This window comes from Ixodes scapularis, unplaced genomic scaffold, assembly GCF_016920785.2.
Source record: "Ixodes scapularis isolate PalLabHiFi unplaced genomic scaffold, ASM1692078v2 PGA_scaffold13__105_contigs__length_92229423, whole genome shotgun sequence".
NCBI classification, from domain to species: domain Eukaryota; kingdom Metazoa; phylum Arthropoda; class Arachnida; order Ixodida; family Ixodidae; genus Ixodes; species Ixodes scapularis.
The window spans coordinates 3015132-3040301 of record NW_024609839.1 but is presented as its reverse complement, the minus strand read 5'-3'; the positions used below and the strand labels follow the sequence as shown (position 1 = coordinate 3040301).

At 45.3% G+C, this 25170-nt stretch overlaps 1 protein-coding gene across 1 annotated transcript; it reads left to right on the top strand.

The window, feature by feature from the left end:
- The first annotated feature begins 17420 nt into the window (after nt 1-17420).
- Nucleotides 17421-20522, top strand: LOC8031616 (juvenile hormone acid O-methyltransferase). The gene is made up of 4 exons (XM_042289750.1): nt 17421-17954; nt 19317-19476; nt 20210-20355; nt 20490-20522. Exons 1-4 carry the CDS (start codon nt 17421-17423, stop codon nt 20520-20522), a joined length of 873 nt encoding a protein of 290 aa, XP_042145684.1.
- The last annotated feature ends 4648 nt before the right edge of the window (nt 20523-25170 follow it).

Genomic DNA, 25170 nt, shown 5'->3' with positions numbered 1-25170 from the left:
ACTCGTGGCCTAGACAACTGGAAAGTCCCCAGTTGTAGAACGCCCTATGGTGAGCAAAGGCTATCCAACGTGCTTTCGACCCTACTTAATTACCTTAATACTCATTATATTTATCCTTACACATTAACAGTAAAATACATCAGAGATTTTTTTTCTTGTAGAGTGAATATCATAGCAATGACTAAGTAAATGTTCCACCCAATACCCTCATTATATGTTAGTTGTATCCGTTGAGAATGAATTTAGTGAATGAGTATATTACATAACCGTGCTATATATCTTGAATCTTGGACCCTTGAATGTGCACTTGTTTTTTAGTAAACCCTCTGTTTAGCAGAGCTAATTTATCTGCAACATCGGAATATTCTACAATGAATTTCTGACTTGTGTATTTTTTATTTGATTTTTATTTCGTTTGTTTGTTTCCAAAGTGATGCAATTCTTTTGTGACCGGCCGCTGTTGCCAATTGGGGACGGGGCTCAGGACTCGTCAAGCTGCACAAACGCAGCTTTTTTCCTCCGTCCCCTTCCATCATGTACTCGCACTTGATGGAGAAATAAACATTATTATTGTATTGTAAGACGCAGCGTGGGGTACGCCGGGCGCTGACACGGCTTCACAGCCATTCGACGAGCAAAGGATTCGCGACGACTAAATAGCTTCTAGCATCTTTGGTAAGCTAACGCTGCTCGAGAGTCCCAAGCTTACACTTCCACAGAGCGAGTTCGGCCGGCCAGATCGAGGCGCTGTCGGCTCTCGCTTCGCGATTGCTACGTCGTTGCTTTGCCTGCATTGATGACATGTGCACCGGCATTCGAAACAGCCCTCTCGAGACTTTATTCGAGTCCAATAGACGACTTTATAGCGCGATAGACTGTCGTGACAAGAGTAAAGCTCACCTCTGTAGTGGCGTAAGCAGCGGCTTTATGTTCGTTGACGCCGCGTCGAGAACGACGAAATATATACAAAAAAAAACATTAAATACGTTTAACACAGCAGGCAGAAAGAAATACAAACATGGCAGGGACACGGACAAGGTAGAAGGCGCGCTACGAAATACATATACTTACAAAATACACTGGAAACGACAGATAATTAGAGTTAAAAAACGGGAGATTGAGATGACGTCAACGCCGAAATAAGGCAATTCGCAGGGAAAGCGGCCGGCAAAACTGCAATAGTCCTATAGGCAGCTAACGACGCATTTGTGATCGCGGGCACATAGCCGTGTGGACGTACGCCCCGTTAACCTGGCTAAAGAAAATTCTCGTCCCGATCGAGAGCACGAATGACACTCTTCCACTTCCCTACATGTGCAGTGCAAAAAAGATCGAGGATCTATACATGCCTTGCACGTACGTCACATGATGACGTCAAACACCGGTGTCTACCATGCTGGTGGTTGACTCGACGGCCCTTCGCAGCGAGAGCAATGGTAAACTGCGTTGCGCACGGGCTTTAGCAATTACCCCGTATCCCGACGATCGTCCGATCGTTTCGTCGGCATGCCCCGCGAGACAGAGTAGCCGTCAAGTTAGAGAAAGTACGAGCGGCAGGAAAGGGATGCGGCCGCGGATTATCGAGTTTGCGGGACGCATTTCATAGCGGCGAACGACGGCACTTTTCTACCGTTGTTTACGTTCGCGCACGGCATCGGCTTTTGCTCGTTCGTGGTGTGTATGGCCTTTGACCTTCGTTGCATAACGCCATTTTCACGCTTCGAGCGCACCGGGGCTCCCGCCCGAATCCGGGCGAGTGTCGCGCCACGAGCCCGGCCCGACGGCGATCGGTCGGCGGCGGCCCACGTGTGCAAGCTCGCCCAGCCGCCGCCGCCGGGTCATCGGTTTGTGCCGTCCGCGAGACGGTAACCTTTGCAAGGAGCGAAAGTATGCAGGCCAGATGGTTAGGATAACATCATAATATAAGCCCTGAGAGACGATGAGAGTTTCTTGTCCGTTATTTGATTTATCCTTTTCTCGGGGTTAAGGTTATGACGGTAACATTGCGTTGTTTACCAATATTTCGCAAAATCGTAACAATTTTTCTACAAGCGACTCCTAGAGCCACTCGTCAAATAATGAAGCGTGCAGTTAAGCTGTGTTCTTTTCTTGGCGACGCGGCAGCCCTTCGCGTCAAAACTTCGTCGGCGGCATTTCGAAACTTTTTGCTCGTAGGGCAATCGCACAAATGCCGAAAAATTCCGCACGTACTGGATAAACGTCATCATCGTAAGCTCAGCACGTTTTTCTAAGTTCACGGTACCTTTGTTGAAAATGTGGGGTATTTTAGCGCATGTCTGGACCGATAGCGGTATCCTACGCCTTGGTAAGCGCATCCGCGCGGTGTGAAGTCAACCACCAGTATGGTGCGGGGTCCCGTCCTTCCCTAGATGTTCCCTAGCGCGACGTCACTTGCAAGGCATGTATAGCGTAGGCAATATAAAACATCATTGAGCCGGCTAAAAAAGCTGATCGCTTTTTCATCGGACTATATCTGCTTACAGGTGTTCATATTTACCGTAATCGTGCGAAAAATGAAACAAATTGTTTGTTTTTACTGTACATCTTAATAAATAAAAGCGCCGACCTTGTATCTGGATGCAAAAGAGTTCGACATTTTAAACCTACTTAAAGCGTTTCGAACTTGATAAAACTATTTTATACTTCAAGGAAAACGTTAACAAATGTACACAACCAGCTGATTTCAGAAAGGTAGGTCGAAAGACAAAGGACTGCTTTCGAAACTCCTAGAAATTAATTAGACACAGCCTATTCTGTAGACTTCTAAAAATTCGCGAGCAATCCGTCATATACGGTGAGGTACGATTAACTCCTTATACAACTGAGAAAATTGCAAATCAAACAAGAACCTGGCTAATTCTAGGCTAGCGTCTATTCTCCCAGCAGCCTGAAGAATAATTTCCCCGAAATTGTACCTGCAGTCGACTGCTGTTGGCGGTGGCAATCAGTTCATCAAACGACGTTTCATCGACAGGTGGTTTCATAGCCAGCTCAGACTAGCTCTTCTTCTATTATGGGTCGCCCCATACGGTCGTTGTGACAATGTGAACGGGTGGGCCAAGTCGGTTAACGTTTTTGTGATGAGCCGCCGCAGACTGTCGCCGCGAGGTGGCGTCAACGGTTGGGCCGGGTCGGTGAACACGCGCCCCAGTGATACATGCGCGGCGAAATATCCCTAATAAGTGCATTTTGTGTTACGAGTGTCAATGAACCGTTAGAGTAGATAAAACATTTATCCACAAAATGCTGTCTGTGAAACGTGTTTCCACGAAATGTCGCGAATATAAAAAGTCAATACTCTACCTGCAGTTGTCACGTGATTTCAGACAGCAATGGAAAGCGACTGCAGGTAGAATTTCGAAGACATTATTCTCCCGGTTTCGGCAAAATAATTTCCCCAAAATTATTTTCCCGGCTCACGTTCCTAGGGCACCCCTAACGTGACTGGTGAAGGGCTAGATCGATATTCTCCGATCTCCACCGTATTGCGTCATAAAATAAAGATAAAATGCAAAACACTTCGGTACACTTAGATTTCTAAAAATGACGCTGATATTATGCAATCATTTTTAATACGATACCTTATTAAACGCTTTCGGGAAGTCCAGGAATACTATGTCAGTTTGACCGCGGAAAACTTCTTGTCTGCAAAAGATTGTGTTCAAGTTGTGTTGTTGTGGAAAGACCTCTGGCGGAAGTTATGCTGATATGCCGTGATAATATTTCATCGTCGTCAAGATACGCTAACAGATGTTTAGAGAGTATCTTCAAACATTTTGTCACAGGCACTTTTAAGGAAAATTGGTTGGTAGCAGCTGACGTCTGACACGCTGCCACTTTTATGAATATTAATTATCTTTGCTCGTTTCTGTGAGCTGGGGAAAAAGCTGGTGTTTAGAGATGACCGAAGAATTATGGTAGAATATTTAGATACCCACTAAAGGATACCTTTATAGAAATTCACAATCCCAACAATGTGGGACATGGTTCACTTGCGTCTTGTAGCTCCCGACGCCGGTACCCTTTAAACATTTCAATTGGAAAATTTGTTTACTCGCCATGCAATACAAGTGAGAGCACTGTTACCAATGCGCCTCCAGACATGGGTTCATAACTCGCGTTGAAATCGCCTCGACACAAAAATAAGTAAAAAGAAAAGAGTGAAAGGTGGTTCCAAACATGATTGAAATTTTGCTCATTTTGTACGGGAAGTATTGCAAGAGAGACGGACTTTGCGAAATTAAATTAATCTAGGTAGAACATTTAAAATGTCGGTGTTTATTAGGAAGTGCGGGACTATGCCTGACTCCCGTTACAGGTAGATTCACGGTAGTACCATTGAGCCAAGTTCCTGAACACATTTTCTCAACATACCTCCACGAGCCGCACCGAGCGACCGTACACAGTGTCGTAAGCAAGGTTTACGGCCCTCGCGCTCTCTGCGGTGTGGCGCAATACAATAAAGAAAAAAAAAGCGGCATGGCGCCATGGTTATCGCGCCGGGCTTGCATTCTGCTGTCAAGGGTTCGAATCCACTTAAGTTCTTACTTTCTTAGGTTCATCGCGCCGCTGGTGTGAACCATGGAGGCGTAGACGAACCACAAACCTCTTGTTTTCTCATGCTTGCATTATACATCTATATATTGTGATCCCCACGTTAAAATCTATTTTCGTATTTAAATAGGCTTTGCGCGTCAGCGCTGAAGCTTCATAACTTTCGCAAACAAATTTTGCATATATTTCCTCCCCTCCCTCCCTCTTGCAAACCAGCACGACGCAATTACTTTTCGCACTTTCAATAGGGTTTGTTTTTAGGGCTTTCATTTTACCTTTTCATGTTTTTGAAAAACCGGGGAGTAAATATGGGGGCTCTATCACTTAACAAGCGGGAAGAACTCGGGCTTTTCAAGGAGTCAGTTTAAAAATCGGGGCTTGACGGGCGATTGTTTTTAGATAATATCAATAATTTCAAATAAAATTCACTATGGCGCGTCGGTTTCAAGCGTGATTATTTTTATTCACGCTAAGAAAATTGTACAATGCACATATAATAAGAAGAAACATAGTGTTTGAGCTCAGATAATACTTCTTGTTTCTCAGATTTTTTTTTTTTTTTTACTTATACATGATGTTCATCTGAACGTCTAAAGGCCCGGCTCCGACATCACTTTTAAGCATTTCGATCAACCCCATCACACTCCCCATCCTTCATTTCCCCATAAGTGGCCTGTCGTCAAAGTGCCGGGAGAGTAATTAAAATGCGTTAGAAAAGAATGAACTGAATTTTCTCCTGAAGTAGGGCAGGTCTTTTTTGTAACTTAAAACTGTGTCGGCGCGATATTCATTAGCTAGGTAATCGCGCAATAGCGTCATGCCAACAGATCACGGAGTCGGTACTTAGCTTTCACGTTCCAGACTTTCAGCTGGTTTTAGCCTCCAAGGAAAGTGTGTTTTCGAGGAGAAATCGGTTTTAACAAATTTCATAAAACTCGGTCCGGGTGTAAAAATTGGAAATATCGGGTTTTACCTGAAAACGAAAGACCCTGGGTATGGTTCATGGTATTTATTCTGCCTTTCTACTGTTCTATTATTTAGGAGCTATCTTAGGGTTCAGCTATCATTGAAAATAAGACAGCAAGCACTAAAGTTAAAAAAAAAACAAGCGCTATAATATCTTTTGTTTTTCTGGTTCGCGTCGGCAAAGTTGAAAACACAAACCGATTCGCGATTAGACATGTGCAAGCCACATATCTATACATGGCTTGCACAGCACGTCTTCCATGCTGGTGAAGCCTGCATGAAACGCAGTGGAAGGTGCGGTGTCGCGCGTCAACGAGTGTCTATACTTCCTCTCCGTTTAGGAGGCAGTAACTGGAAAGGCTGTGCAAGTGCGAGCGTATAGCCTCGACTGGCTTTGGCAGCACTCGCTGCACTATCGCTCGTGCAGCCGACGAGGCTTCATCCAAAGCGACTAGCTCGCCCTTTTAGCATGCGGTGCTAACAATAGTCCATGCTAAGGTGAGACGAAGTATGGTGACTTATAATATTACACTAAAGGCTACGCTTTCACACGGCCAGGCCACATTTCAACACAAAACGTAGTATTTTGATTGTAGTTTTCTATTATCCCATATATCGAAACGCAGATAATACACATTCCACACTAAAAGTGCTCAAAGAGTCTCAATCATATGTATGTTTTATTACTATGTTAAGGTCGTGCTATACGTTGGAAATTTGACAGATGCTCCACTAAGCAGCGTTGTTCTAGAACTTGAAGCATTACAATTAATCTCAACGTTGCGCTTGTCGCATGAAAAGATAATTTTCTCCTAGCACTGAGCTCATCTCGTTTGATTTCTTCGAAAGACGCAAAATGGTCGGTGCAGTTTAAACATTTTAGTTATGCTGGGCCTTTCTTAATGAAAGATTGCAGTCATATTTTTTTAAACCAAGACAAAGCTATCAGATGTTTATGTGCGAGCATTTTCTTTTATTTATGCAGTGGCGGTGCTTTGTTCATTAAGGGGTCCACAAGATTCCGGGGGTTACCATTTCCTTCTTGTAAAAGAGAAAGAGACATTTTATTTTTCTTATGAAGGATATACACTACTTCACGATGTTTTGGTCTACCTCGCATAAATAGTCAGGTTCATAAAAACGTCTTCCCCCCGGTTATGCCTAATTTCTTTGTCAAGAAGTCTAGTCAGCTTTTACGTGCTTGGTTTTCGTCGTTATTCTACCGCAGAGGGTATAACACATCTAATGGCGCCTCGTGCAGTCAACCCGAAGGCATAGAGCACGCCTTCTGGGCGTCACCGACGTATGGGGACCACAGAGAGGCACTGATGGATATACGTTCGGCAAGGTTGACATCAATGGCAACGCAATGCAAACACTCACGTTCCAGAGAACTGCATGAACCAATCGGTCCGTGGGACTCTAACCGGGTCTGGACCTGATAAATGTGGCGGAACTATCTTTTAAACTTAAAAAAAAAAGTTAAAACCTAATCAGTGCATATTGCAACATAGAGAACGTCTGCCCTAATTACTCTGTGTCCCGCATGAGAACCTATGAACAGTCTTCAGTCTTCTTTTTTTTTCTTCTCTTGCACTTATATATTAGAGCGCAGCTCTTACCGCTCATTCACACTGGAAGCGGATAGCGGATCCGCATTCGCAAAGCGGTTGCGAACGCGGTTCCATAAAGATCCAGTACAATTGCACGCGCACTCGATGAAATCCGGTGCGCGTTCAATTGCACTGGATCTTTATACAACCGCGTTCGCAATCGCTTTGCGAACGCGGATCCGCTTCCAGTGTGAATGAGAGGTTAGTCTCTCGTTTCCGGCTTGAGCGGTGTCTCCGTCGGTGTAGCCGCGCGGTGCATTATGGGAAATGTCCCATAATGCAACGCGCGGGAGTCGTGACGTCACTTGTGACGTCAAGAGGGTCACGTGGCGTCAGGAATGTCACGTGACGAGTCGTCACGCGACGCCGCGCGGTACGTTATGGGAAATGTTCCATAATGCAACGCACGGGACACGTGACGTCACAAGTGACGTCACGAGGGTCGTGTGACGCCGCGCGGTGCATTATGGGAATTAAATGGAAGAGGTGAACATTTCTGCCGAAATTTACACCTTCAACTTCCATTATTGGAAATGTCCCGCAATACAACGCGCGGGATACGTGACGTCACGAGGGTCATGAGACGTCATGAGGGTCACGTAATGTCACGTCACGCGTTTCATTATGGGAAACGTCCAATGATGCAACGCGCGGGGAGGAGGAGGAGGGAGAAGGGGGAGGAGGAAGGGAAGAGGAGCACAAGGGATGACGAGGAGGAGAGGGGGGAGGAGGAGATGATGAGGGAGGAGGACAGGAGGAGGAGAGGGTATGGATGCGGAGGAGGGGCATACCCTCCCCTCAGTACCCTCCCCTCCTCCTCCTGAAGAGCAGCGCTCTAATTTGGCGTTACACAATGTTGTAAACGTCTTTCATTTTAGAACGCAGCTCTTAGGGGCCCGTTTCCAGCCTCAGCGGCGTCGCCGTCGGCGTAACCGGGGGGGGGGGGGGCGTGACCCCCCCCCGAGGTCACGTGATCCCCCCCGAGGTCACGTGACCCCCCTCCCCGAGATCACGTGACCTTCTCCCCCCCCCCCCCCGAGGTCACGTGACCCCCCTCCCCGAGATCACGTGACCCCCCGAGGTCACGTGACTACCCGCAGGTGACGTGACCCCCCTAAGTACCCTTCCCTATAGTCCTCCTCAAGAGCTACGCTCCAATTCGGCGTTACAGGGATTTGTAAACGGCTTTCATTTTTTTTATGTATTACCTAATTGACCTTCTGGTGAGCAGTATGCACTGATTTCCACAAATATCACATCACTGAAAGGAACGACCTCCGATTAAATGTCTGGCACCCAATGAAGCAGGCACGTATCCAAGGGGGGGAGGGGCCCACGGTGCCCGCCCCCCCCCTCGAAATCTTCCATTTTGCTGGGGCCTCCAGTCCCCCTCCTCCTCATACAGCATTTTGTCATGTGCTGCCTCCACCCCCCTCCCAAATCAAAATCCTGGCTACGTGCCTCCAATGAAGCGTGTGAATATTTCACAAGATAGATTTGTATGCATTAAAATTAGTTACATGCTGCATTAGTCCACAAAAATCAACTGCAATGCTGGAAAGGTTGTGTTGCATGCTTTTGTCACGCCGGATGGACTGTACGAGTTCAAGGTGATGCCCTTCGGACAATATGCACGGTGCCACCAACTTTCCAGCGTGTCATGGACACCGTATGGGAGGACTGAAGTGACAGAGCTATCCTGTCTACCTCCACGACGTCGTAGGGTTTTCCGGCGACTTCGACGACCACTTGAGACGACTCCGAGCTATTCTCCTAGCCACACAAACCGCCGGACTCACCCACAAGCCGTCAATGTTTCGGTTCGCCTATGACGAACTGAAGTTCCTCGGTCATGCCGTTAATAACGAAGGCGTTCACCCAGACCGAGGGAAGACTCGCGGCGTCGCAGCATTTCTTGCGTCGACAGACAAGAAGGGCGCGCGAAGGTTGTTTGGATTATATACCTACTATCGGCGCTTCGTTCGCGATTTCTGAAGCATTTCCGCACCGCTCACACACCTTACGAAGAACGCCGAGAAGTTCGAATTGGCTGAGGAGCAGCAGCAGGCATTCGACGGGCTGCAGCGACAACTCCAGATTTCTCCTGTTCTTGGACATTTCGATCAGGATGCAGAAACCGAGATACAGACGGACACAAGTAACGCAGGACTTGGTGCGGTACTGGTTCAAGCGTAACAAGGCACAGAGAGAATCATCGCCTACGCAAGTGGGAAATTGTCCAAGGCGGAGAAACATTAGTCCACAACTGAGAAAGAATGACTTGCGGTCGTCTGGGCAGTCACGAAGTTTCGTCCGTACATGTACGGGGACTTGTTCCGCGTAGTCACAGACCAACACTCGCTCTACTGGCTTGCGAACCTGAAGGACCCGCCAGGACGCCTCGCTCAATGTAGTTTCAGACTACAAGAGTTCAACATGACTGTGCTCTACAAGTCAGGCTACAAGCGCAGCGACGCCCACTGACTGTCCAGAGCCCCTGTTGTAACACCTTCCAGCATAAGCGACGACAATGACGAGGAGTGCTTCTTAGGCGCAGTGAACACCGACGACATGGTACAACGTCGAGGAGACGTTCCTGGGCTGCGCGGAATAAAAGCGCACCTGGAAGGGCGCGGGAGTACGATACCACGTGTGTTCTTACGAGCCCTGCCGACCTTCGCCATTCGACAAGGTGTACTCTACAAAGAGCGCTTAAGGGACAACAACTCGCTGTGGCTACTGGTAATACCGACCGACCCTCCAGACGAGATTTATCAAGCCTGCCACGACGACCCTACATCCGGACACCTTGATTTAAGCCGGACACTGGCCCGTATTCGTGAAAAGTACTACTAACCCAAGCTCCCAAAACTGTCCACCTATACAGATTATCATGCCACGAGTTCCAGCGACGTAAGAAACCTCCGACGAGGGCAGCCTGTCTTCTGCAGCCAATTCCTCCGCCAATTCCACCATTTCAGCAGATCGGAACGGATCTACTTCACGCTTTTCTTCCGTCACCGTCGGGAAACCGCCGGATAATCGTCGCTACAGATTATCTCCCTCGGTACGCCAAAACGAAAGCCCTTTCTTCAGGGACTGCTCGGGTGTCGCCAAGCTTTTCATCGAGTCCATCGTCCTCCAGCACGGCACTTCCAAAGTTCTGATCTCAGATCATGGATCGTCGTTCATGTCTCAGCTATCGCAAAAAATCCTTGGTCTCAGCTACACGAGGCATCGCCGCCCCACGGCGTACACCCCGCAGACCAACTGGCTGACGGAGACACTCAACAAACCCATCGCCGACATGATCTCCATATTTTTACTTAGTATGAGGCACATGAATGCGAAGGTGAAAGCGAGCTAGACAAGAATCACGAAAATAACCTCTAGAGAGGGGAACAAAGGACAACACAACTCTCCAAACAAAGCTAAGTGACTGGTGCGGGACCGAAAAAATCCTCCTGATTCGGGTATCGAACCCAGGAGCTCCCCAATTCCAGTGGAGCGCTATACCAATGGAGCAACTGTTTGTCCTTTGTTCCTGTTGTCCCTCTTTTCCAGGGATTATTTTCGTCATGATCTCCATGTACGTCTACGTGGAGCACAAGACATGAAACAAGGTGTTTCCGTACGTCACGATTGCCTACAACACGGCCGTGCAGTAGACCACCGGGGTGACATCATTTCAAATGGTTTATGATTGCAAAGTAATGGCAATGCTGGACGCGACGTTACCCCACGAACCGGCAGTCGACGGAAGCTACGATGCCCAGGTGGTTGCCCAACAGGCAGAAGAAGTCCGTCAGCTCGCCAGACACCGTATTCAAGCCCAACAACGTGTCGACACTTGCCGCTACAACCTTCCTCATCGGGCCGGCCATTTCCAACCCGGCGACAGGATGTGGGTGCGGACACCGACTCGCCACCGTGGTCTGAGCGAGAAACTCCTGAAAGGGTATTTCGGACACTACAAGGTACACGCCACCCACCATGCCCTGAAGTCGTCCACGTCGTGCGCCGCAAGCCGTACTGAGCTCGATAGGACTGTGTAATACCAGCCTACGTATTTTCCCATTCTTTTGTTTGCCTTGCTCGATTTTGTTTTCTTTCACGCTGCAATGAGACGCTGCTCTTTTTAAATGGGGGAATAATGCCACGCGCGACTGCAAGTAAGCGCGCCCGTGGCCGAATGGTTATCGTCCTTAGCTCCTACGCAAACGGCTCGAGGTTCGATTCCTGGGTGCGGACGCGTCTTTTTATTATTCCTGTAAATGTCGTGTTCTGGTGAATTCGAGAACATTGTTGCTTATTTTAGGTCAGAATATTCTACGCGTCGAACCTTCTACGCCGATTTCTCCAGAAGCTCACGGATGTACATCAGGGGCTCCGCGTGGCGAACCAATGCCAGTCTCGCCCCAGCGCTCGATCTTGCTGTTTCGACGACATCGACGCCTGCGTCTCTAGCTTTTCTCCCTTTTGTTTTGGGCATAAGTTCGCCCCATTAAACGTTATAGTTTCTCCAGTTATTCGCCACCTCATCATTTGTCACTAGTGACATTTATTTCTAAATGCGTATTTGATAACGACCGGCATTATGCTATAGACCGTTTTACTGAAAGAGGGCGAGAGAGAAAAGGGGAAAGGGCTACCGGCGCTTTCCCCCTTTCTGATTGTGTAGAAAGAGTGAAAGTCCCGGATGAGAGGCTTCGCCGGTGTTGGGTGTCTGCTGTGCCCGAACTTCGTTCGGGCTTTCTTTTCTGTTTTAAACTCGCAAACTTAATTAGAGCCACGGGCTTCGATGGCAACAGTCCTCCGGTCATCGGGACACCATTGCTGGGTCATAGGGTGCACGAATAAAAACAGAAAGCATAGAATACTGTCCGAGGACATATGTAGCTTGCAAGGAATCCGGCAAGGCGAGAGCGGCTGCAATGTCTTTGAGCTCCATCGCTTTCCACATGACCCCTGTCTCCGGTGGCAGTGAATTGCGTCCGTAAACCGAAAAGGCGTTTCCTCAACGCCATCCTCTCGACTTCGCTCGGAACATTTCGTGAATGGAGCGCGCACCGAACGCTGTACCGCCGATGAACATGGGGTACGCTCGCAATGTGCGTGCGAGTTTTCTCATGATAACTGCTGTTTCAGCTTGTAAAATTCCGTAACTGATTTATTTATCTTAATAGTGATAATTTGCAGTGCTGACTGACTCGATTTTATCATCTACAGCACTTGAAGGCTCATTTCCGCCGCCGGGTGAGGCTGGAAATTGTTGAAAACGTAGTTCTATTGTTTGTTTGTTTGTTTGTTTTTTAATCGCGATCTCCTGCGCGATACCAGAGAGCCGGCAAAAGCGCTCCTTGATGTGCCGCTGGTGGGTTGTTTCCGTTGACTAAGGCGCTTTGAGTCGCTTGATAGTCGCTGCAGGAACGTCTCGTGTGTTGCGATCTGCGTTTTCGAGCCCAGTGTGCACGTTTCTTTGTTTGAGTCATGGCATCCGCCAGTGTGACGACGGGGGGAACAGCGGCAGCGAACGTGCCAGCGATAGAAATTGGAGGTGAGAACTCAAAATATTGCATCAAATAGTAAAATAATTCGTGGCTGCTTCGAGGCTTTCTGCGGTTCGATAAAAGTACGTCTAGAGCGTCTTTGTCGTTCATTCACAAGGAGATATAACAGGGACACGAAGATAAAATCAGCACAGCAAGGCGATATGTAGCAGCTCCGGGCGTTTACAAAGTTAATTGAGGTTCCCGTTTCGTGTATCGCTTGTTGATTACAAATAAAAGCGGCTACGTTGAAATATGCCCATTGCAAGCAAAAATGTATAAATGGTTTATCATTTCCGGTCATGCGGAAAGCAATGGGGCTTAAAAACATTCCAGCCGTACTTGCCTTGCCGGATTCCATGCAAGCTACATAGGTCCTCGGACAGTATTCGACGCTTTCTGTCGTTATTCGTGAACCCTATCACCCAGCAGTGGTGTCCCGATGACCGGGGGACTGTCGCCATCGAAGACCATGGCTCTAATTAAGTTTGGGAGTTTGAAACGTAGAAGAAAGCGCAAACGAAGTTGGGGCACTGCAGACGCCTAACACCGGCCAAGCCTCTCATCCGGGATTTTCACTCTTTCTACACAATGAGAAAGGGGAAAGCGCCGGGAGCCCTTTCCCCTTTTCTCTCTCGGTCTCAAAATGGCGCTACCCACGATAAAACGGTCTATACGTCATCTATTTTCATCTTTTTGTTCGGGCTCAGGAGATTGGGACTTTCCATATAGCCGTGGGTTGAGCTCTTCATCCGGCTAGAGTGCACCGAAGCCGGATGTGCGCACCTGCACCGAGGTCCCAGCCGAACACAATTGCAATAAAGTTTTCATGTATTAACAGCGGGAGTGCACTTGCAGAAAAAGAGATATCGCGCAGGTTGTGTATTGTTTAAGCGAAATATCTGTCCTACAAAACTCTATACGTTAAAGAAAAAAATAGAAAAATATCGTTCCCACATCATCAACACCGTTTATCAGCCAGATAGTTAACGACTGCAGTAGAATTTTTCATTTTTATATCTACAAAAAGACTCCACTTTTACCTGTCATTTGTTCTATGTGGCATGATTTGAAAATGGTTTACTCGAACCACATCAGTAAACCAGCGATACGCATTAAATTTGCTTCCAGCTAGCCGATGAAGCCTATTAACGATGCACGAGTCGGAACTTTGAAACCCAATCGTCGTACTTAGACTGTAACGCAACTAAGTACGATATTTCTGATGGGGCTAGGCGGTTGTTCTTTATGTCACCTTACACAAAAAAAAAAAAGACGAACAGGTGGAGGGTGAAGTGGACAACATATGGCGCAAACGTGATTTAAAATATTTATACCAGAAGAAAAACTAGATACCAAAGACGTGCTTAAAAAACACAATAAAGCTAAGGCCATCGCACTTGATATACAGATTCTATGAATGTTTATTCACCGGAAACTGCTTGGGGGCCCAGAGAGAGAAGGAGAGACACAAATGCTTGGGAGTGTCGGGTATTGGCTATTCTACATGTCCGTTGAAGTTTTCGCTTGCAGCTAAACACTCCCCTAACTCAAAGCGAGAGGATAGTCCCTTAAGGCGATGTGCGGTAATGTGCGAAAAAGAAATAAATGCAAAACGTTTTTTTTTTTTTTTTTTTTTGCAGGAGCAAAAGAGGAGCGGTTGGCAGTGCCTGGAAGGCGGTGATCGGCCTCTTTAGTGTATTTGCTACTACGTCTTGAGTCTGGAAGCAAAAACTTCAACAGATGTGTACAGTGGTCAATACCCCACCCACCGCGAGCCAATGCAATAAAAATCACGGACAGCAGTTTGTCAACTGTAGGAAGGACGTAGGGGACTCCGTCCCTTTTTCGTGTGTGTGTGTGTGTGTGGTTGGGGGGATATATAGGGCAGACAGGCAGATTCCTAAATGACCACCTGAGGGAACAGTCGCGGGAGGCGACCGAACCCTCCGACGACTTCATGCATCCAATAGTCGTACACAGCAAGACGTGCGGCGGTTGTTCGCCCACATACGAAAATACGGGCGTATTGGGAGGAGACGGGCAGAGGTTTGGCAGGGAATTCGCCGAGTCCTACCCCATTAAGAGCTCGGTGACTAAGGTTGCTTCGGCTTCTCCAGCCCTTCCCGACAGGAAGATGGCAGTCTTCCCTCCAGAACTGGGCGAAAGGGACCAGAGGCCTTAAGGGAAGGCCATGAATAACCCCGTTTTTTTTCCTCCTCCTCTTTCAACCCCCCTCCCCCATTCTTCCTTCTCTACTCCCTCCCCTTGACCTGCTATAAGGCGTCGTGTGAACGTACCCGAAATAAATGTCCTTTAGAGTTCAAAGAGTTGTATTCGTCAGTTTTCGTCCCGTTTTCGTTAATTAAAACGCGTAATTAAAAAAGTAAACCCGATGCGTACATGGCATGTGATGTTGAATTACTATTACCAGCCTTTTGCACATTACTAAAGGAACGCTGTCGATTACAATTTTAACTAGTCTTGAATAAAAAGTTAATAATCAGAAAAAGTAATTTACCAATTTTTTTAAAGTCTAACGATTCCTTTTCTGATTCATTCAGATTTTGAAAACGACGCATTCTTTTGCCGGGTTGAAAATGGACTTTTTTTTATTCTCCCTTTGATTTGAGTCCTCGGTCAAAAACTACTCATCGTCTGAGTCAACCACTTTTGGTAGACCATCCCTCTGTTCGAGGCTTTGGTCGAGGACTCCTTGGTAAAAAACTCATAAAAACAAAGGCGCCATTCTGCATAAAAAGGGAAAATATTCCTCGTACGAACTTAGGGGTGACAGATAATTCACAGTACGAAAACGAAGCGATGTTTTGGGAGGTTAAAAACAACTGCAATTTGTGATTTTTTTATTTTCATTAAACCAGTTCAAGGGTACTTTTCTGTAGCTACTCGGTAAATACCGAATACACGAAACCCTATTCACAGCGTCCACGGCGCAAGGGAAGAACAGTGTTTCGGCATTTTTAGCCCCAAAGGTATAAATGCACCGCAAAAAAACATTATGTTATTCCACCCGATCAGCTCGGTTTACTCATCAAACCACGAAAATTTCGTCGCAATATTCTTGGAGGCATTTCTTAAAATTGAGACCCACAAGAAGCTCAATTCACACAAATGAAACGCGATGTTGGGCTTTCTTTCGGTAAGCTGATGCTTGGTAGAGATTCATATAATTAAAATTTACCTGATAATTTGTACACTTTGTGTACTTCTAAGGCCTCATGTTTTGAGGTGTCTCATTTTGCGACGCCAGAAGCGCGCGCTTATTCAGTAGAAACATTTCCTCTCTGAATTCGTTTAGCGCATTTTTGCTGTCACACATTAACGCTGTCAGGAGCTCCCTAGTTTTATTCAGCGGTATGCGTGGCGTGAGCACAGTCTTGTTGCTTAGAAGAAACTTGCCCAACGTAAGTTCTGAAAAAAAAACAAAAAACGACTGAACATTGACATTATACTGCGTCTCATCTTCTTTTGCAACCAAGCGAGCGATGATCAAGACTCTGTTCGAAATAATTGGTATATATACACATTTTTTTCACAAGTGTGATAATGATATTAAGCTTTTTTGAAGTAAATTTCAGGAAGAATTTAGTATGATAATCCAGTAGCGGTCTGCATGTTACAGTCGTCAAGATCTGCATCTGCTATGTTTTATTAGACATAAATAAATAAAACAAGCAGTCTTGTATGAATTAACAATAGTCACAGCAAAAGATGAGAGAAATTATCGGACCGTAATATATCCTTGTATACCCTGCAATCACTCAAAACTTTGGCGAAAATCCGAACTATATCCTTATCATTCGCTTTTTCACATCGCTAGCCTTCAGCCTGCTTCACAAATGGTAACTTTAGCGCACCTCTGGGCTTTCCACGTGGTACAAGTCATCAATGCTTTATTGATTTAGGGTTTTTTTTATATTTGGAACTACATGTTCTTCTCCAGTAATCAAGAAAGGTTAATGATATATTTCAGTTAAATAATTTTTATTTAAACAATTTTTTGCAATCTATGCCGTCCGCCGTACCTGGCAGTTTTTTCACGACAAGAAATCGTGCGTTCCCCTTCCAAACAGCTTTTTTTTACGTTTGATAGTTTCTGCAGATACACCTGGAATAGAAAGCAAACCTTAAGATACCTCTTAAGAAAAAAGGCCTCGAATGTGCCACCAGAACGCCAAAGGTGTCAGATGTTTGGCATTTTTTGGTTGTTGTTTCTGGTATTAAAAGTAAAAAAGAAAAGTTGAATAATTAAAACAATACAAGTACGCACAACATGCATGTGCAAGAAGAAATACCGAGCGTTTTCGTTTTTCCCTATTCTTAACAAGCGACAGAACCTGGCACATTAATCTTTGCTCTTCCTCATAACTCTTCCAGAGATAAAAGAAAGTTTAAACCTTTTAGTAGCGTTTTTAATGAGAAACCTGGAATTCTAGATATCTATATGAGGCGAATGATTATAACTACCATGACACTCGCTTGATTTCAAAGGAAGCCACATAGTGTAAGCCGAATCCGCTGGCACACCTGTCGCTACTGAGCCTTTAGGACACAAGCATGTGGTCTGACGTTGCATCGCATCCTGTGTACGTACCTAAGGCCCGTGATATTACACAGCGTTCAGTTCATTTCAGGCCCTCTGGCCGTAACGCAGCAATTAAGCATCTCTCGTCGTTCCTGCTTTGAGTGTGTAGCGATGGCCAACACCGAACCCACCAAACACACGCTGATTCCAGAGTTGTACGTAAACGTATCTGCGGCGAAATGGTATTCCGCATCTGCCGACCTGCTGCGCTCCGTTCAAGGGTCGTTCGCGAGCGGCCCGGCCGATGACCAGCAGTTCCTGGACCTTGGCTGCGGCCCAGGAAACATCACGCGCGACGTGCTGCTGCCCCAATGTCTACCGTGCCGGAGACTCGTCGCCGTCGACTCGTCCGAGGACATGCTGAAATATGCGAGGGAGCGTTTCTCCCACCCCAAGATCTTCTACGACACCCTCGACATTATGTCGGGTGATCTGTCTGAATTCGTGGGGCGGTACGGGCTCTTCGACCGCGTCTACGCGCTCTCACTCCTCAACTGGCTGAAGGACCAGGAGCAGGCGCTCAAGAACATTTCCAAGCTGATGAAGCCGGGAGGAGAGGCTTTCTTTCTTTTCGGCGCCAGCAACCCGCAGATAAGATTTCGTAAGAAGTTGGCCGGAATGCCGCGCTGGAGCAAGTACGCAAAGGTAAATCTCGATAAAAAAAGGATAGGGATATCTTCCTGCGGTGCTTCACTCGAGACTACTTCAAAAGGTGATAGGATTTTGATGTTTCTTGTGTGAAGGCCATATTCCGCTGATTAAATTGAGACGAACATCGGCCCCTCACTCAGCGCTTGGTCATAGCAGAACTGGCCCATCTCTTTCCTTAGTCAAATGCAGTTCTCTCTTTCCCGGCACCTCATTGGCCGAGTCCCACTCTGAGCCTTAGTGAAGCGGCGCTTCGATTCAACGATGTCGTTTTCGGACCTCTCTTTTTTTCTTTAGAGGCATTGTGAAAACCAGAGATAAAAAATAAAGGTGAAACGTGATCCTAGCAAGTGTTATACTGGCGGTGTTTAGCGGCGTAAGCCGTGCAGTTTTTACCCTTTCCCCAGCTGTGCCCCCAAACAAGGAAACGACCCGTTTATAGGTTTATTTCTGCGAATACGTCTACGCCCGTGTTGCGCTGAGAAACATCACGCTGGTGGTAGTTGATTGTGATGTTTGTGAGCGCCTACGCGGCTGAGATTAACGACGACGTCGAGCGAAATGAGCAAGCACCACCAACGCGATCGACCCAATTTAGGCGAAAGATAGAAGATTGAGAAAAATATATTCATTTAAAAACAAATAAATAAAATAATTTTCACATGATATAGTAATTTTTTTCCCCGAAACTCCCAAGCAAAAAAACGCCTAAGATTTGTACGTGGAGCATTTGGAGAGTATTTCTTCATTAGTGTTGTGACATATTTACCTACATATATATTTATTTATTTGTGTACTGACGTTTTTACTTATTACGGTTTTTTGCGCATTTATTTATGTACTGAAATATTTATTCATTTGATAATTTATATATTTATGGCAAAATAGTTTAAAAGTCTTGGCACAATGTGGTTAGTGAATTTCACTGTACACGAAGTTATACAAAAATAGCTAATTAAAAAATAGCTGAGAAAAGTAACTAAGACGTGACGAAATTACTTTCTAAAAATAATACGCATTTTATATAGTGTCAATAAATATACCACTGCCTGATCGAAATGGGCCTTCTGTGAAAAGGAATCAAGTGTATTTTTATATTACCTTTTTAAATGAACATACCAAATTGGATTAACAAAACCTGTAAGTAACTTGACAAAGAACTTAGCAAAATCAGATAACAGAATTTCGTGATTAATAACCAAAAATTTACTGCTCTCCTGCAAGTACTTGTTTACTTCATTTTTGTGTCTGCTGATATGGCAGCCTGAGCAGAAAGGTGATAAATTCTAGTTCCACATAAAATAGAAACGACAAGTACCGACTTCTTTATATTCGTATTTTTTCTTCATTCCTTTTCAGATCTGCGAAAATTGCACTCCTCCAACCGTGGACCTTGCTGGGAAAGAAGCCCTCGTCTCTTACATAAGTGGCATTCTAAAAAACGCCAACTGGATATTGTCCATGTGCGAAGTCCGAAGTGGCTCATTCGAGCCGCACATAGACCTGGAACTCTTAATCAGTAAACAATGATTTGATACCTAGCTTTGGCTAGCCTGTTGTTAAGCCAGTTTAAAGCACAAATATGAAACACAAAGGACAAACAGCCTATGTCTTTTGACATTTTCCTTCTGGGATCTCCCTTTCTGCTTCTATATTTTGCACCTTTGAACGGATTTTTCTTACTTTCTTAGTCACTCACATTCTTGCATTTATGGATCTATGGAGGCGGGTTTAAAATTGTCTTTTATATGTGAACTTGACTTTCATTTAGGAGTTAGACTTGAAGTATGCTAAGAAATACACCTGAAGTTTGACTGTTAGAGAACAAACGTAAGCTCTTACAAACTGAAACAAATTTCACATAACGTTTTTTGTTGAAGTCACGCATAGAATTGAAAAACCAAAAATTAAATTTACGTATTTAGTTGGAGACTTATAAAGTTGCAAGTGTTTTAAAATGAGTGATGTTTTTGATGAGGAGAGCCAATAAGTTCAAAATACGGTGCAACAGCTTACCTGGGGTATTTACCGCGCATCACATAGTAGTCCCGTAATCGCACAAAATTACAATTTTTTTTTTAGATCTTAAAGGGGCCGGGGCGGAGACTGAGCCCAGGATATTTTTAATTCTATAACGCAAGCGCGAGCTTCCGCCCCACTTGCTCCGGGGTGCAGTGCCCTCAGAGGGTTTGTATAGTACTTCTAACTAAACTTTTTTGTTCTTATCTGTTTGAATTCTTCTTTATCTGCAGAGGACTTGATGGCCACAAACCCCATAAGAGCGTTAGTGACAAAGGAAGAAGAGTTGCTCCTTCTCCAAGACGCCACCGAAGAAGCGAAGCGACTGTGGGCCGGTAAAGAAGCCGACGCTTCTCTCTTGTCGTTCAGCCTCTTTGTGGTACGAGCCTCCAAACCTGAACTCTGAACGCTGACACAAATCGAATGCCGATGGCGCCATTCCTATTGGCTCCAGGTGGATTCTAGGTTTAGGCATATAATCGGAAGTTTCCATTGCTCTTGTCTTTTTTGCAGGTCTGCGTTCAGGTTCATGGTGTTTTGACATAAATACAATACCCTTCAAATAACGTTGTCAAAGTCGTTCTTTTACTCTATTGGAAATCTTTATTACAATGAAAATAAATGTGGGTTAAGTCTAAATTCATCGGCTTTGGTAATCTACGTCTTACACGAAGTTAGCTTTCTAAGACTGGGTTTTAGTCAGTAATTTGATTAATGCAATTATGGCCGTGTTCCAAAATTTACTCGATCTTACTCCAGGGTAAGGGTTTTGTACCCTTGGCGTTCTAAAACCTACCTACGTCCAGCGTTTTTCAATCTGTGTTGTGACGTGATACGATCCGCCGGAGTAACTCGTATCTATTTGGGGCAGATTTGAAACACAGCCAAATTCTATGGCGTCCCGTGATTTAGCGAAGACACCGGTCTCTCGGGCTCAGTGCCCGCAGGGCGGATATCGAGGCGCCCTGCAGACGCGATCAAATGTTCGTTCTTACACGAGCGATGTGGAGCAGGAATGATCCAAGGTCACGTGACACAACGTTCCTGGAAGTGACGTCACAAATATGACATCACCCAATGACGTCCCTTTTCTTTTGCTTGTTTTTGTTGCTTTTTGTGTAGCGTCATGGTTTGTCGCAAAAAATGCTTGTGTTATTTTTAGTTTGCTGACGTCAAATAGCTTCCGTGAGTTTTCAGAGCCAATAAGCGTTTGCAGTACTCCTTAGTACAAATGTTTTTATTTTATTTATTGTTTTTTAAACCGCGTTTCCGGCGCTACCACCTAAGTTTTTCCGCCGCCTTTGTTTGATATCATGTTGTAGAGTCGCATGTTTGTATTTATTAGGTGCGGCAAGGCCCACGCTGTTGCGTCCATCACTCGAATATCGTTTCCGAACCGAGTGTCGTCTATTCGAATCGTGTCTTGCAAACCGAAACGTCGCCGTCGTCGCCTGTAGGATCAAATGATGAGTGGTTTGTGTTTTCCTCTGATGTGATCTCGTTCCACACGTCCGAGCTGTTCCTTCGTTTCCAATTCATTTGGCGCCACTGCCTACATCGTTTTAGCCCGCGCTCAGGATGAAAACACGCATCGCAGAAAGCTACAGACTGATTTGCGAGCTAAGCCTAATTCAACGAAAAAAAAAATTTGATCCGGCGGAATAATGTGTTTGACCTAACATTCCACATCAACAAAGAACTGCGCTGTCTGTCTTGGTCCCTACATTTTTTAGTCTTTCGTGTTTTTCAAATTTTTACCAACCCGCGTCCGATCGAATGCCCCAATCACAACAGTTGGTGGTGCTCCGATGGCCCTTAACATCAGCCGGTAAGAAAATTATGTTTCCCGCTTCTATTTTTTGGCACCATGCAATGCCATATTCTCAAACTTTTTCAATCTAAAACTACCGCTAGTTTCACGTTCTGGTTCATTTAAAGCTTCCTGCAATCCTGCGAGGTTTCTTGCGATCGTACCATGTATATCATGGATTTCTCGCCGGACGCAAGTGCTCTCGTATGCGTGCTATGCACTGTGTGCCATAAGTTGTGTGCAGCAAAGGCACAGGCTAAAAAGCAACCAATCATTGCCAAATTTTACAATGACAGTGATGTGGAGTTGGTGTTAGGTCAATGTCTCGAACTAAAGAACACACCATTTAGCATATCACGTGACTACTCTGAGGCCATCCGCGACAAACGCCGTAAAATATTGCAGTTTTCAAAAACAATAAAGAAAGATGGCGACCGTGTTCGCGTCCCTTCTAACACACTTTTGTGAGCAATGACCTTTACATATGGGACATTGATATCAATGCCGCTGTGCTTGTTCCTCGGCCTAACAATGTTGTAATACTTGTCGCTCGGCGTACTACAGCATGATACACGCCCCCACCCGTCAGACTCAAGTATCTTCCTTGTCGTCGCGATCTAAGCGTTTTTCCCCTAATAGAGTTTATTTTTTTGTACACCAATAAAAGCAGTATCTTGTCCATAAGTGTCGCTCTTTCTTCACTCGTCGATTCATGCTCGGCATCACTGATTGCGCTGACCGAAACGTGGCTTAACGACACTGTACACGGTAACTGCACTTTGGTCAGTGGGTCCGTTTACAACCTTTTTCGCTTGTGATAGGCAGAATCGGTGAGGTGGTGGTGTCCTCATTGCGTTCAAGAAGGAGGTCCTTGCGGTCCTCATCCACATTAAGTCTTTTCTCGAAAGCGTATTCGTCTCTTCGAAGTGTGGTCCCGCCAACATAATTATTGGTGTTTTCTACCGCTCTCCTGATATGAAAGATGCATTCTCGTGTGAATTCTATAGGATTTTAAGTGAAGTTCGTTTTAGATTCCCTAACTTTGCGTTCATTATTTTTGAAGATTTTAATTACCCCGTCATAAACTGGTCGACGCTATCTGTTGCGGCTACCGAAACACAGGCCCATGCTTTCTTCCAGTCTTGTCTAGACTTCCAATTATCTCAACTCATTACACATCCCACGCGGCGCTCTAACATTTCTGCAAATGTTCTTGATTTACTTCTGATCAATGATCCCGACATCTGTTCCAATATGGTTCACCTAGACGGGCTTTCTGATCATGATGTTATTACCGGTCGCATTGTTCGTTCGCCTAACAAAAGTACCACCGATAAGCGGATCGAATGTTACAACAGAGCCAATTTTGACGGACTTAACTCTGACTTGTCTCTTTTCTCAGAACAGTTCCTGCATCAATTTATGTCGCGCAGTGTCGAAGAAAACTGGGTCTTGTTTACAAATATCTTTACTAATCTAATTGATAAGTTTATTCCTATAATATCAATAAAGTGCGAAAACAGTGCTCCTTGCTTTAGTCAGCGGCTACGACGACTAAACAACAAAAAAAGCGCTTGTTCAGACTAGCAGATAAGAACAAGCTATCAGTTTCTTGGCTCCGAGACAAAAAGTGTGACAGTGATTACCAGTCGCGTCTTAAAGTCAGCCGCCGTCATTTTTTCATTATGGCTTGTCGTCTTTACTACTACACAACGCTCGATGATTTTGGCGTGTAGTTAATCCAAGTAGTCATTCTGAAGTGTCTCTTATCGATAACAACGGCGTTTCAGTTCCACAGTCAGAGTTTGCTCAGATCCTTAATTAATCATTTTCATTGGTGTTTACTTGTGAGGACACTACATCATCTCCTACCTGAAACAGGCTTAATGATATATCTATGTCCGAAATAGTCATTGAAGAGGCCGGCATTTCCTCTCTACTAAATAAACTTAAATTATCATCTGCCTCTGATCACACCGGTATAAATAACAAGATACTTAAAAATACTGCGGAAGGCATTTCTGGCATTTTGACAGCCATTTTCTCGCAGTCATTTTCAACAGGTCTAATTCCTCAAAACTGGCGTATAGATAAGGTAATTTCCATCTTCAAATTTGGTGATCGATCCTCCCCACTGAACTATTGACCTATCTCACTCACCAGCGCTATGAGTAAACTCCTTTTGCCATCACAGGCTTTTACTAAAACTTGCCCAGCTTAACATTCATTCTAACGTTCTCTCATGGGTAAAAAACTTTCTCTCAAATAGACTTCAGTTCGCTTCCCTTAACAACTCCAACTCCTCATTTGCCCACGTGGCACGTGGAGTTCCCCAGGGTAGCGCGCTGGGTCCATTACTTTTTCTCGTATACATTAATGACCTACCCCCTTGCGTTTCATCTCATGTCCTCCTTTCTGCTGACGACCGTGTCATCTACCGTAACATCTCTGCTAACACCGATCGCCAAGCTCTCCAATCAGACCTGGACCAGTTAACCACGTGATGTCCTTCGTGACTAATGACCCTCAACCACAACAAAACAAAACATATGTCGTTTACCAAACGCTCCTCGCAGGCTCCAACTTCTTACCTTCTGAATAACAATACTGTCGAACTCACTTCTACCTATAAGTACCTGAGTGTGCACTTTCAGTCTGATTTGTCCTAGCACTACCACATTGATCTCACCCTTGCTTTCTCTAACCGTTCTCTTGGATTCATAAAGCGCAATCTTAAACAGGCACTCGCTCACTTACGAAACCTAGCTTATATCACTCTAATCCGCCCCAAAATTGAGTATGCTTCTGCCATATGGAATCCTGAGCAAGCCTACATTATAAGTAATATTGAGTCCCTGCAAAACCGTGCTGCGCGTTTCATTTGCTCTGACTACTCTCCATTTTCCAGTGTCACTGCATTAAACAATTAAGCACAGTTGCATCACCCATCACGTCGCCGTAAACATGCCCGTCTGTCATTATTTCACAAGCTCTATCACCATGCATCGTTCGATGACGATGTTTTTAAAACACCACCCATTATTTTCCACGTCGCGATCATTCATTCAAAGTAGTGCGCATCACATGCCACTCATCTAGTTACGCACGATCATTCATACCACGGACCATAATCGACTGGAATAACCTACCGGCTCACACTGCGACTGAAATAGATATGTCTAACTTTCAAGAGTTCGCGCTTAGTTATAATAATACTTAGATTCTTTTTTTATTCCTTATTCTCATATTGTATTTGTATAATTTTTGTGTTTTATCTGTGTACTATATATTTGCTCGCCCCCCCCCCCCCCCCCCACACACTCTATGTAATACCGTCATACAGAGGGCCTTTAGGGGTATTTCGAATAAATAAATAAACTGGAT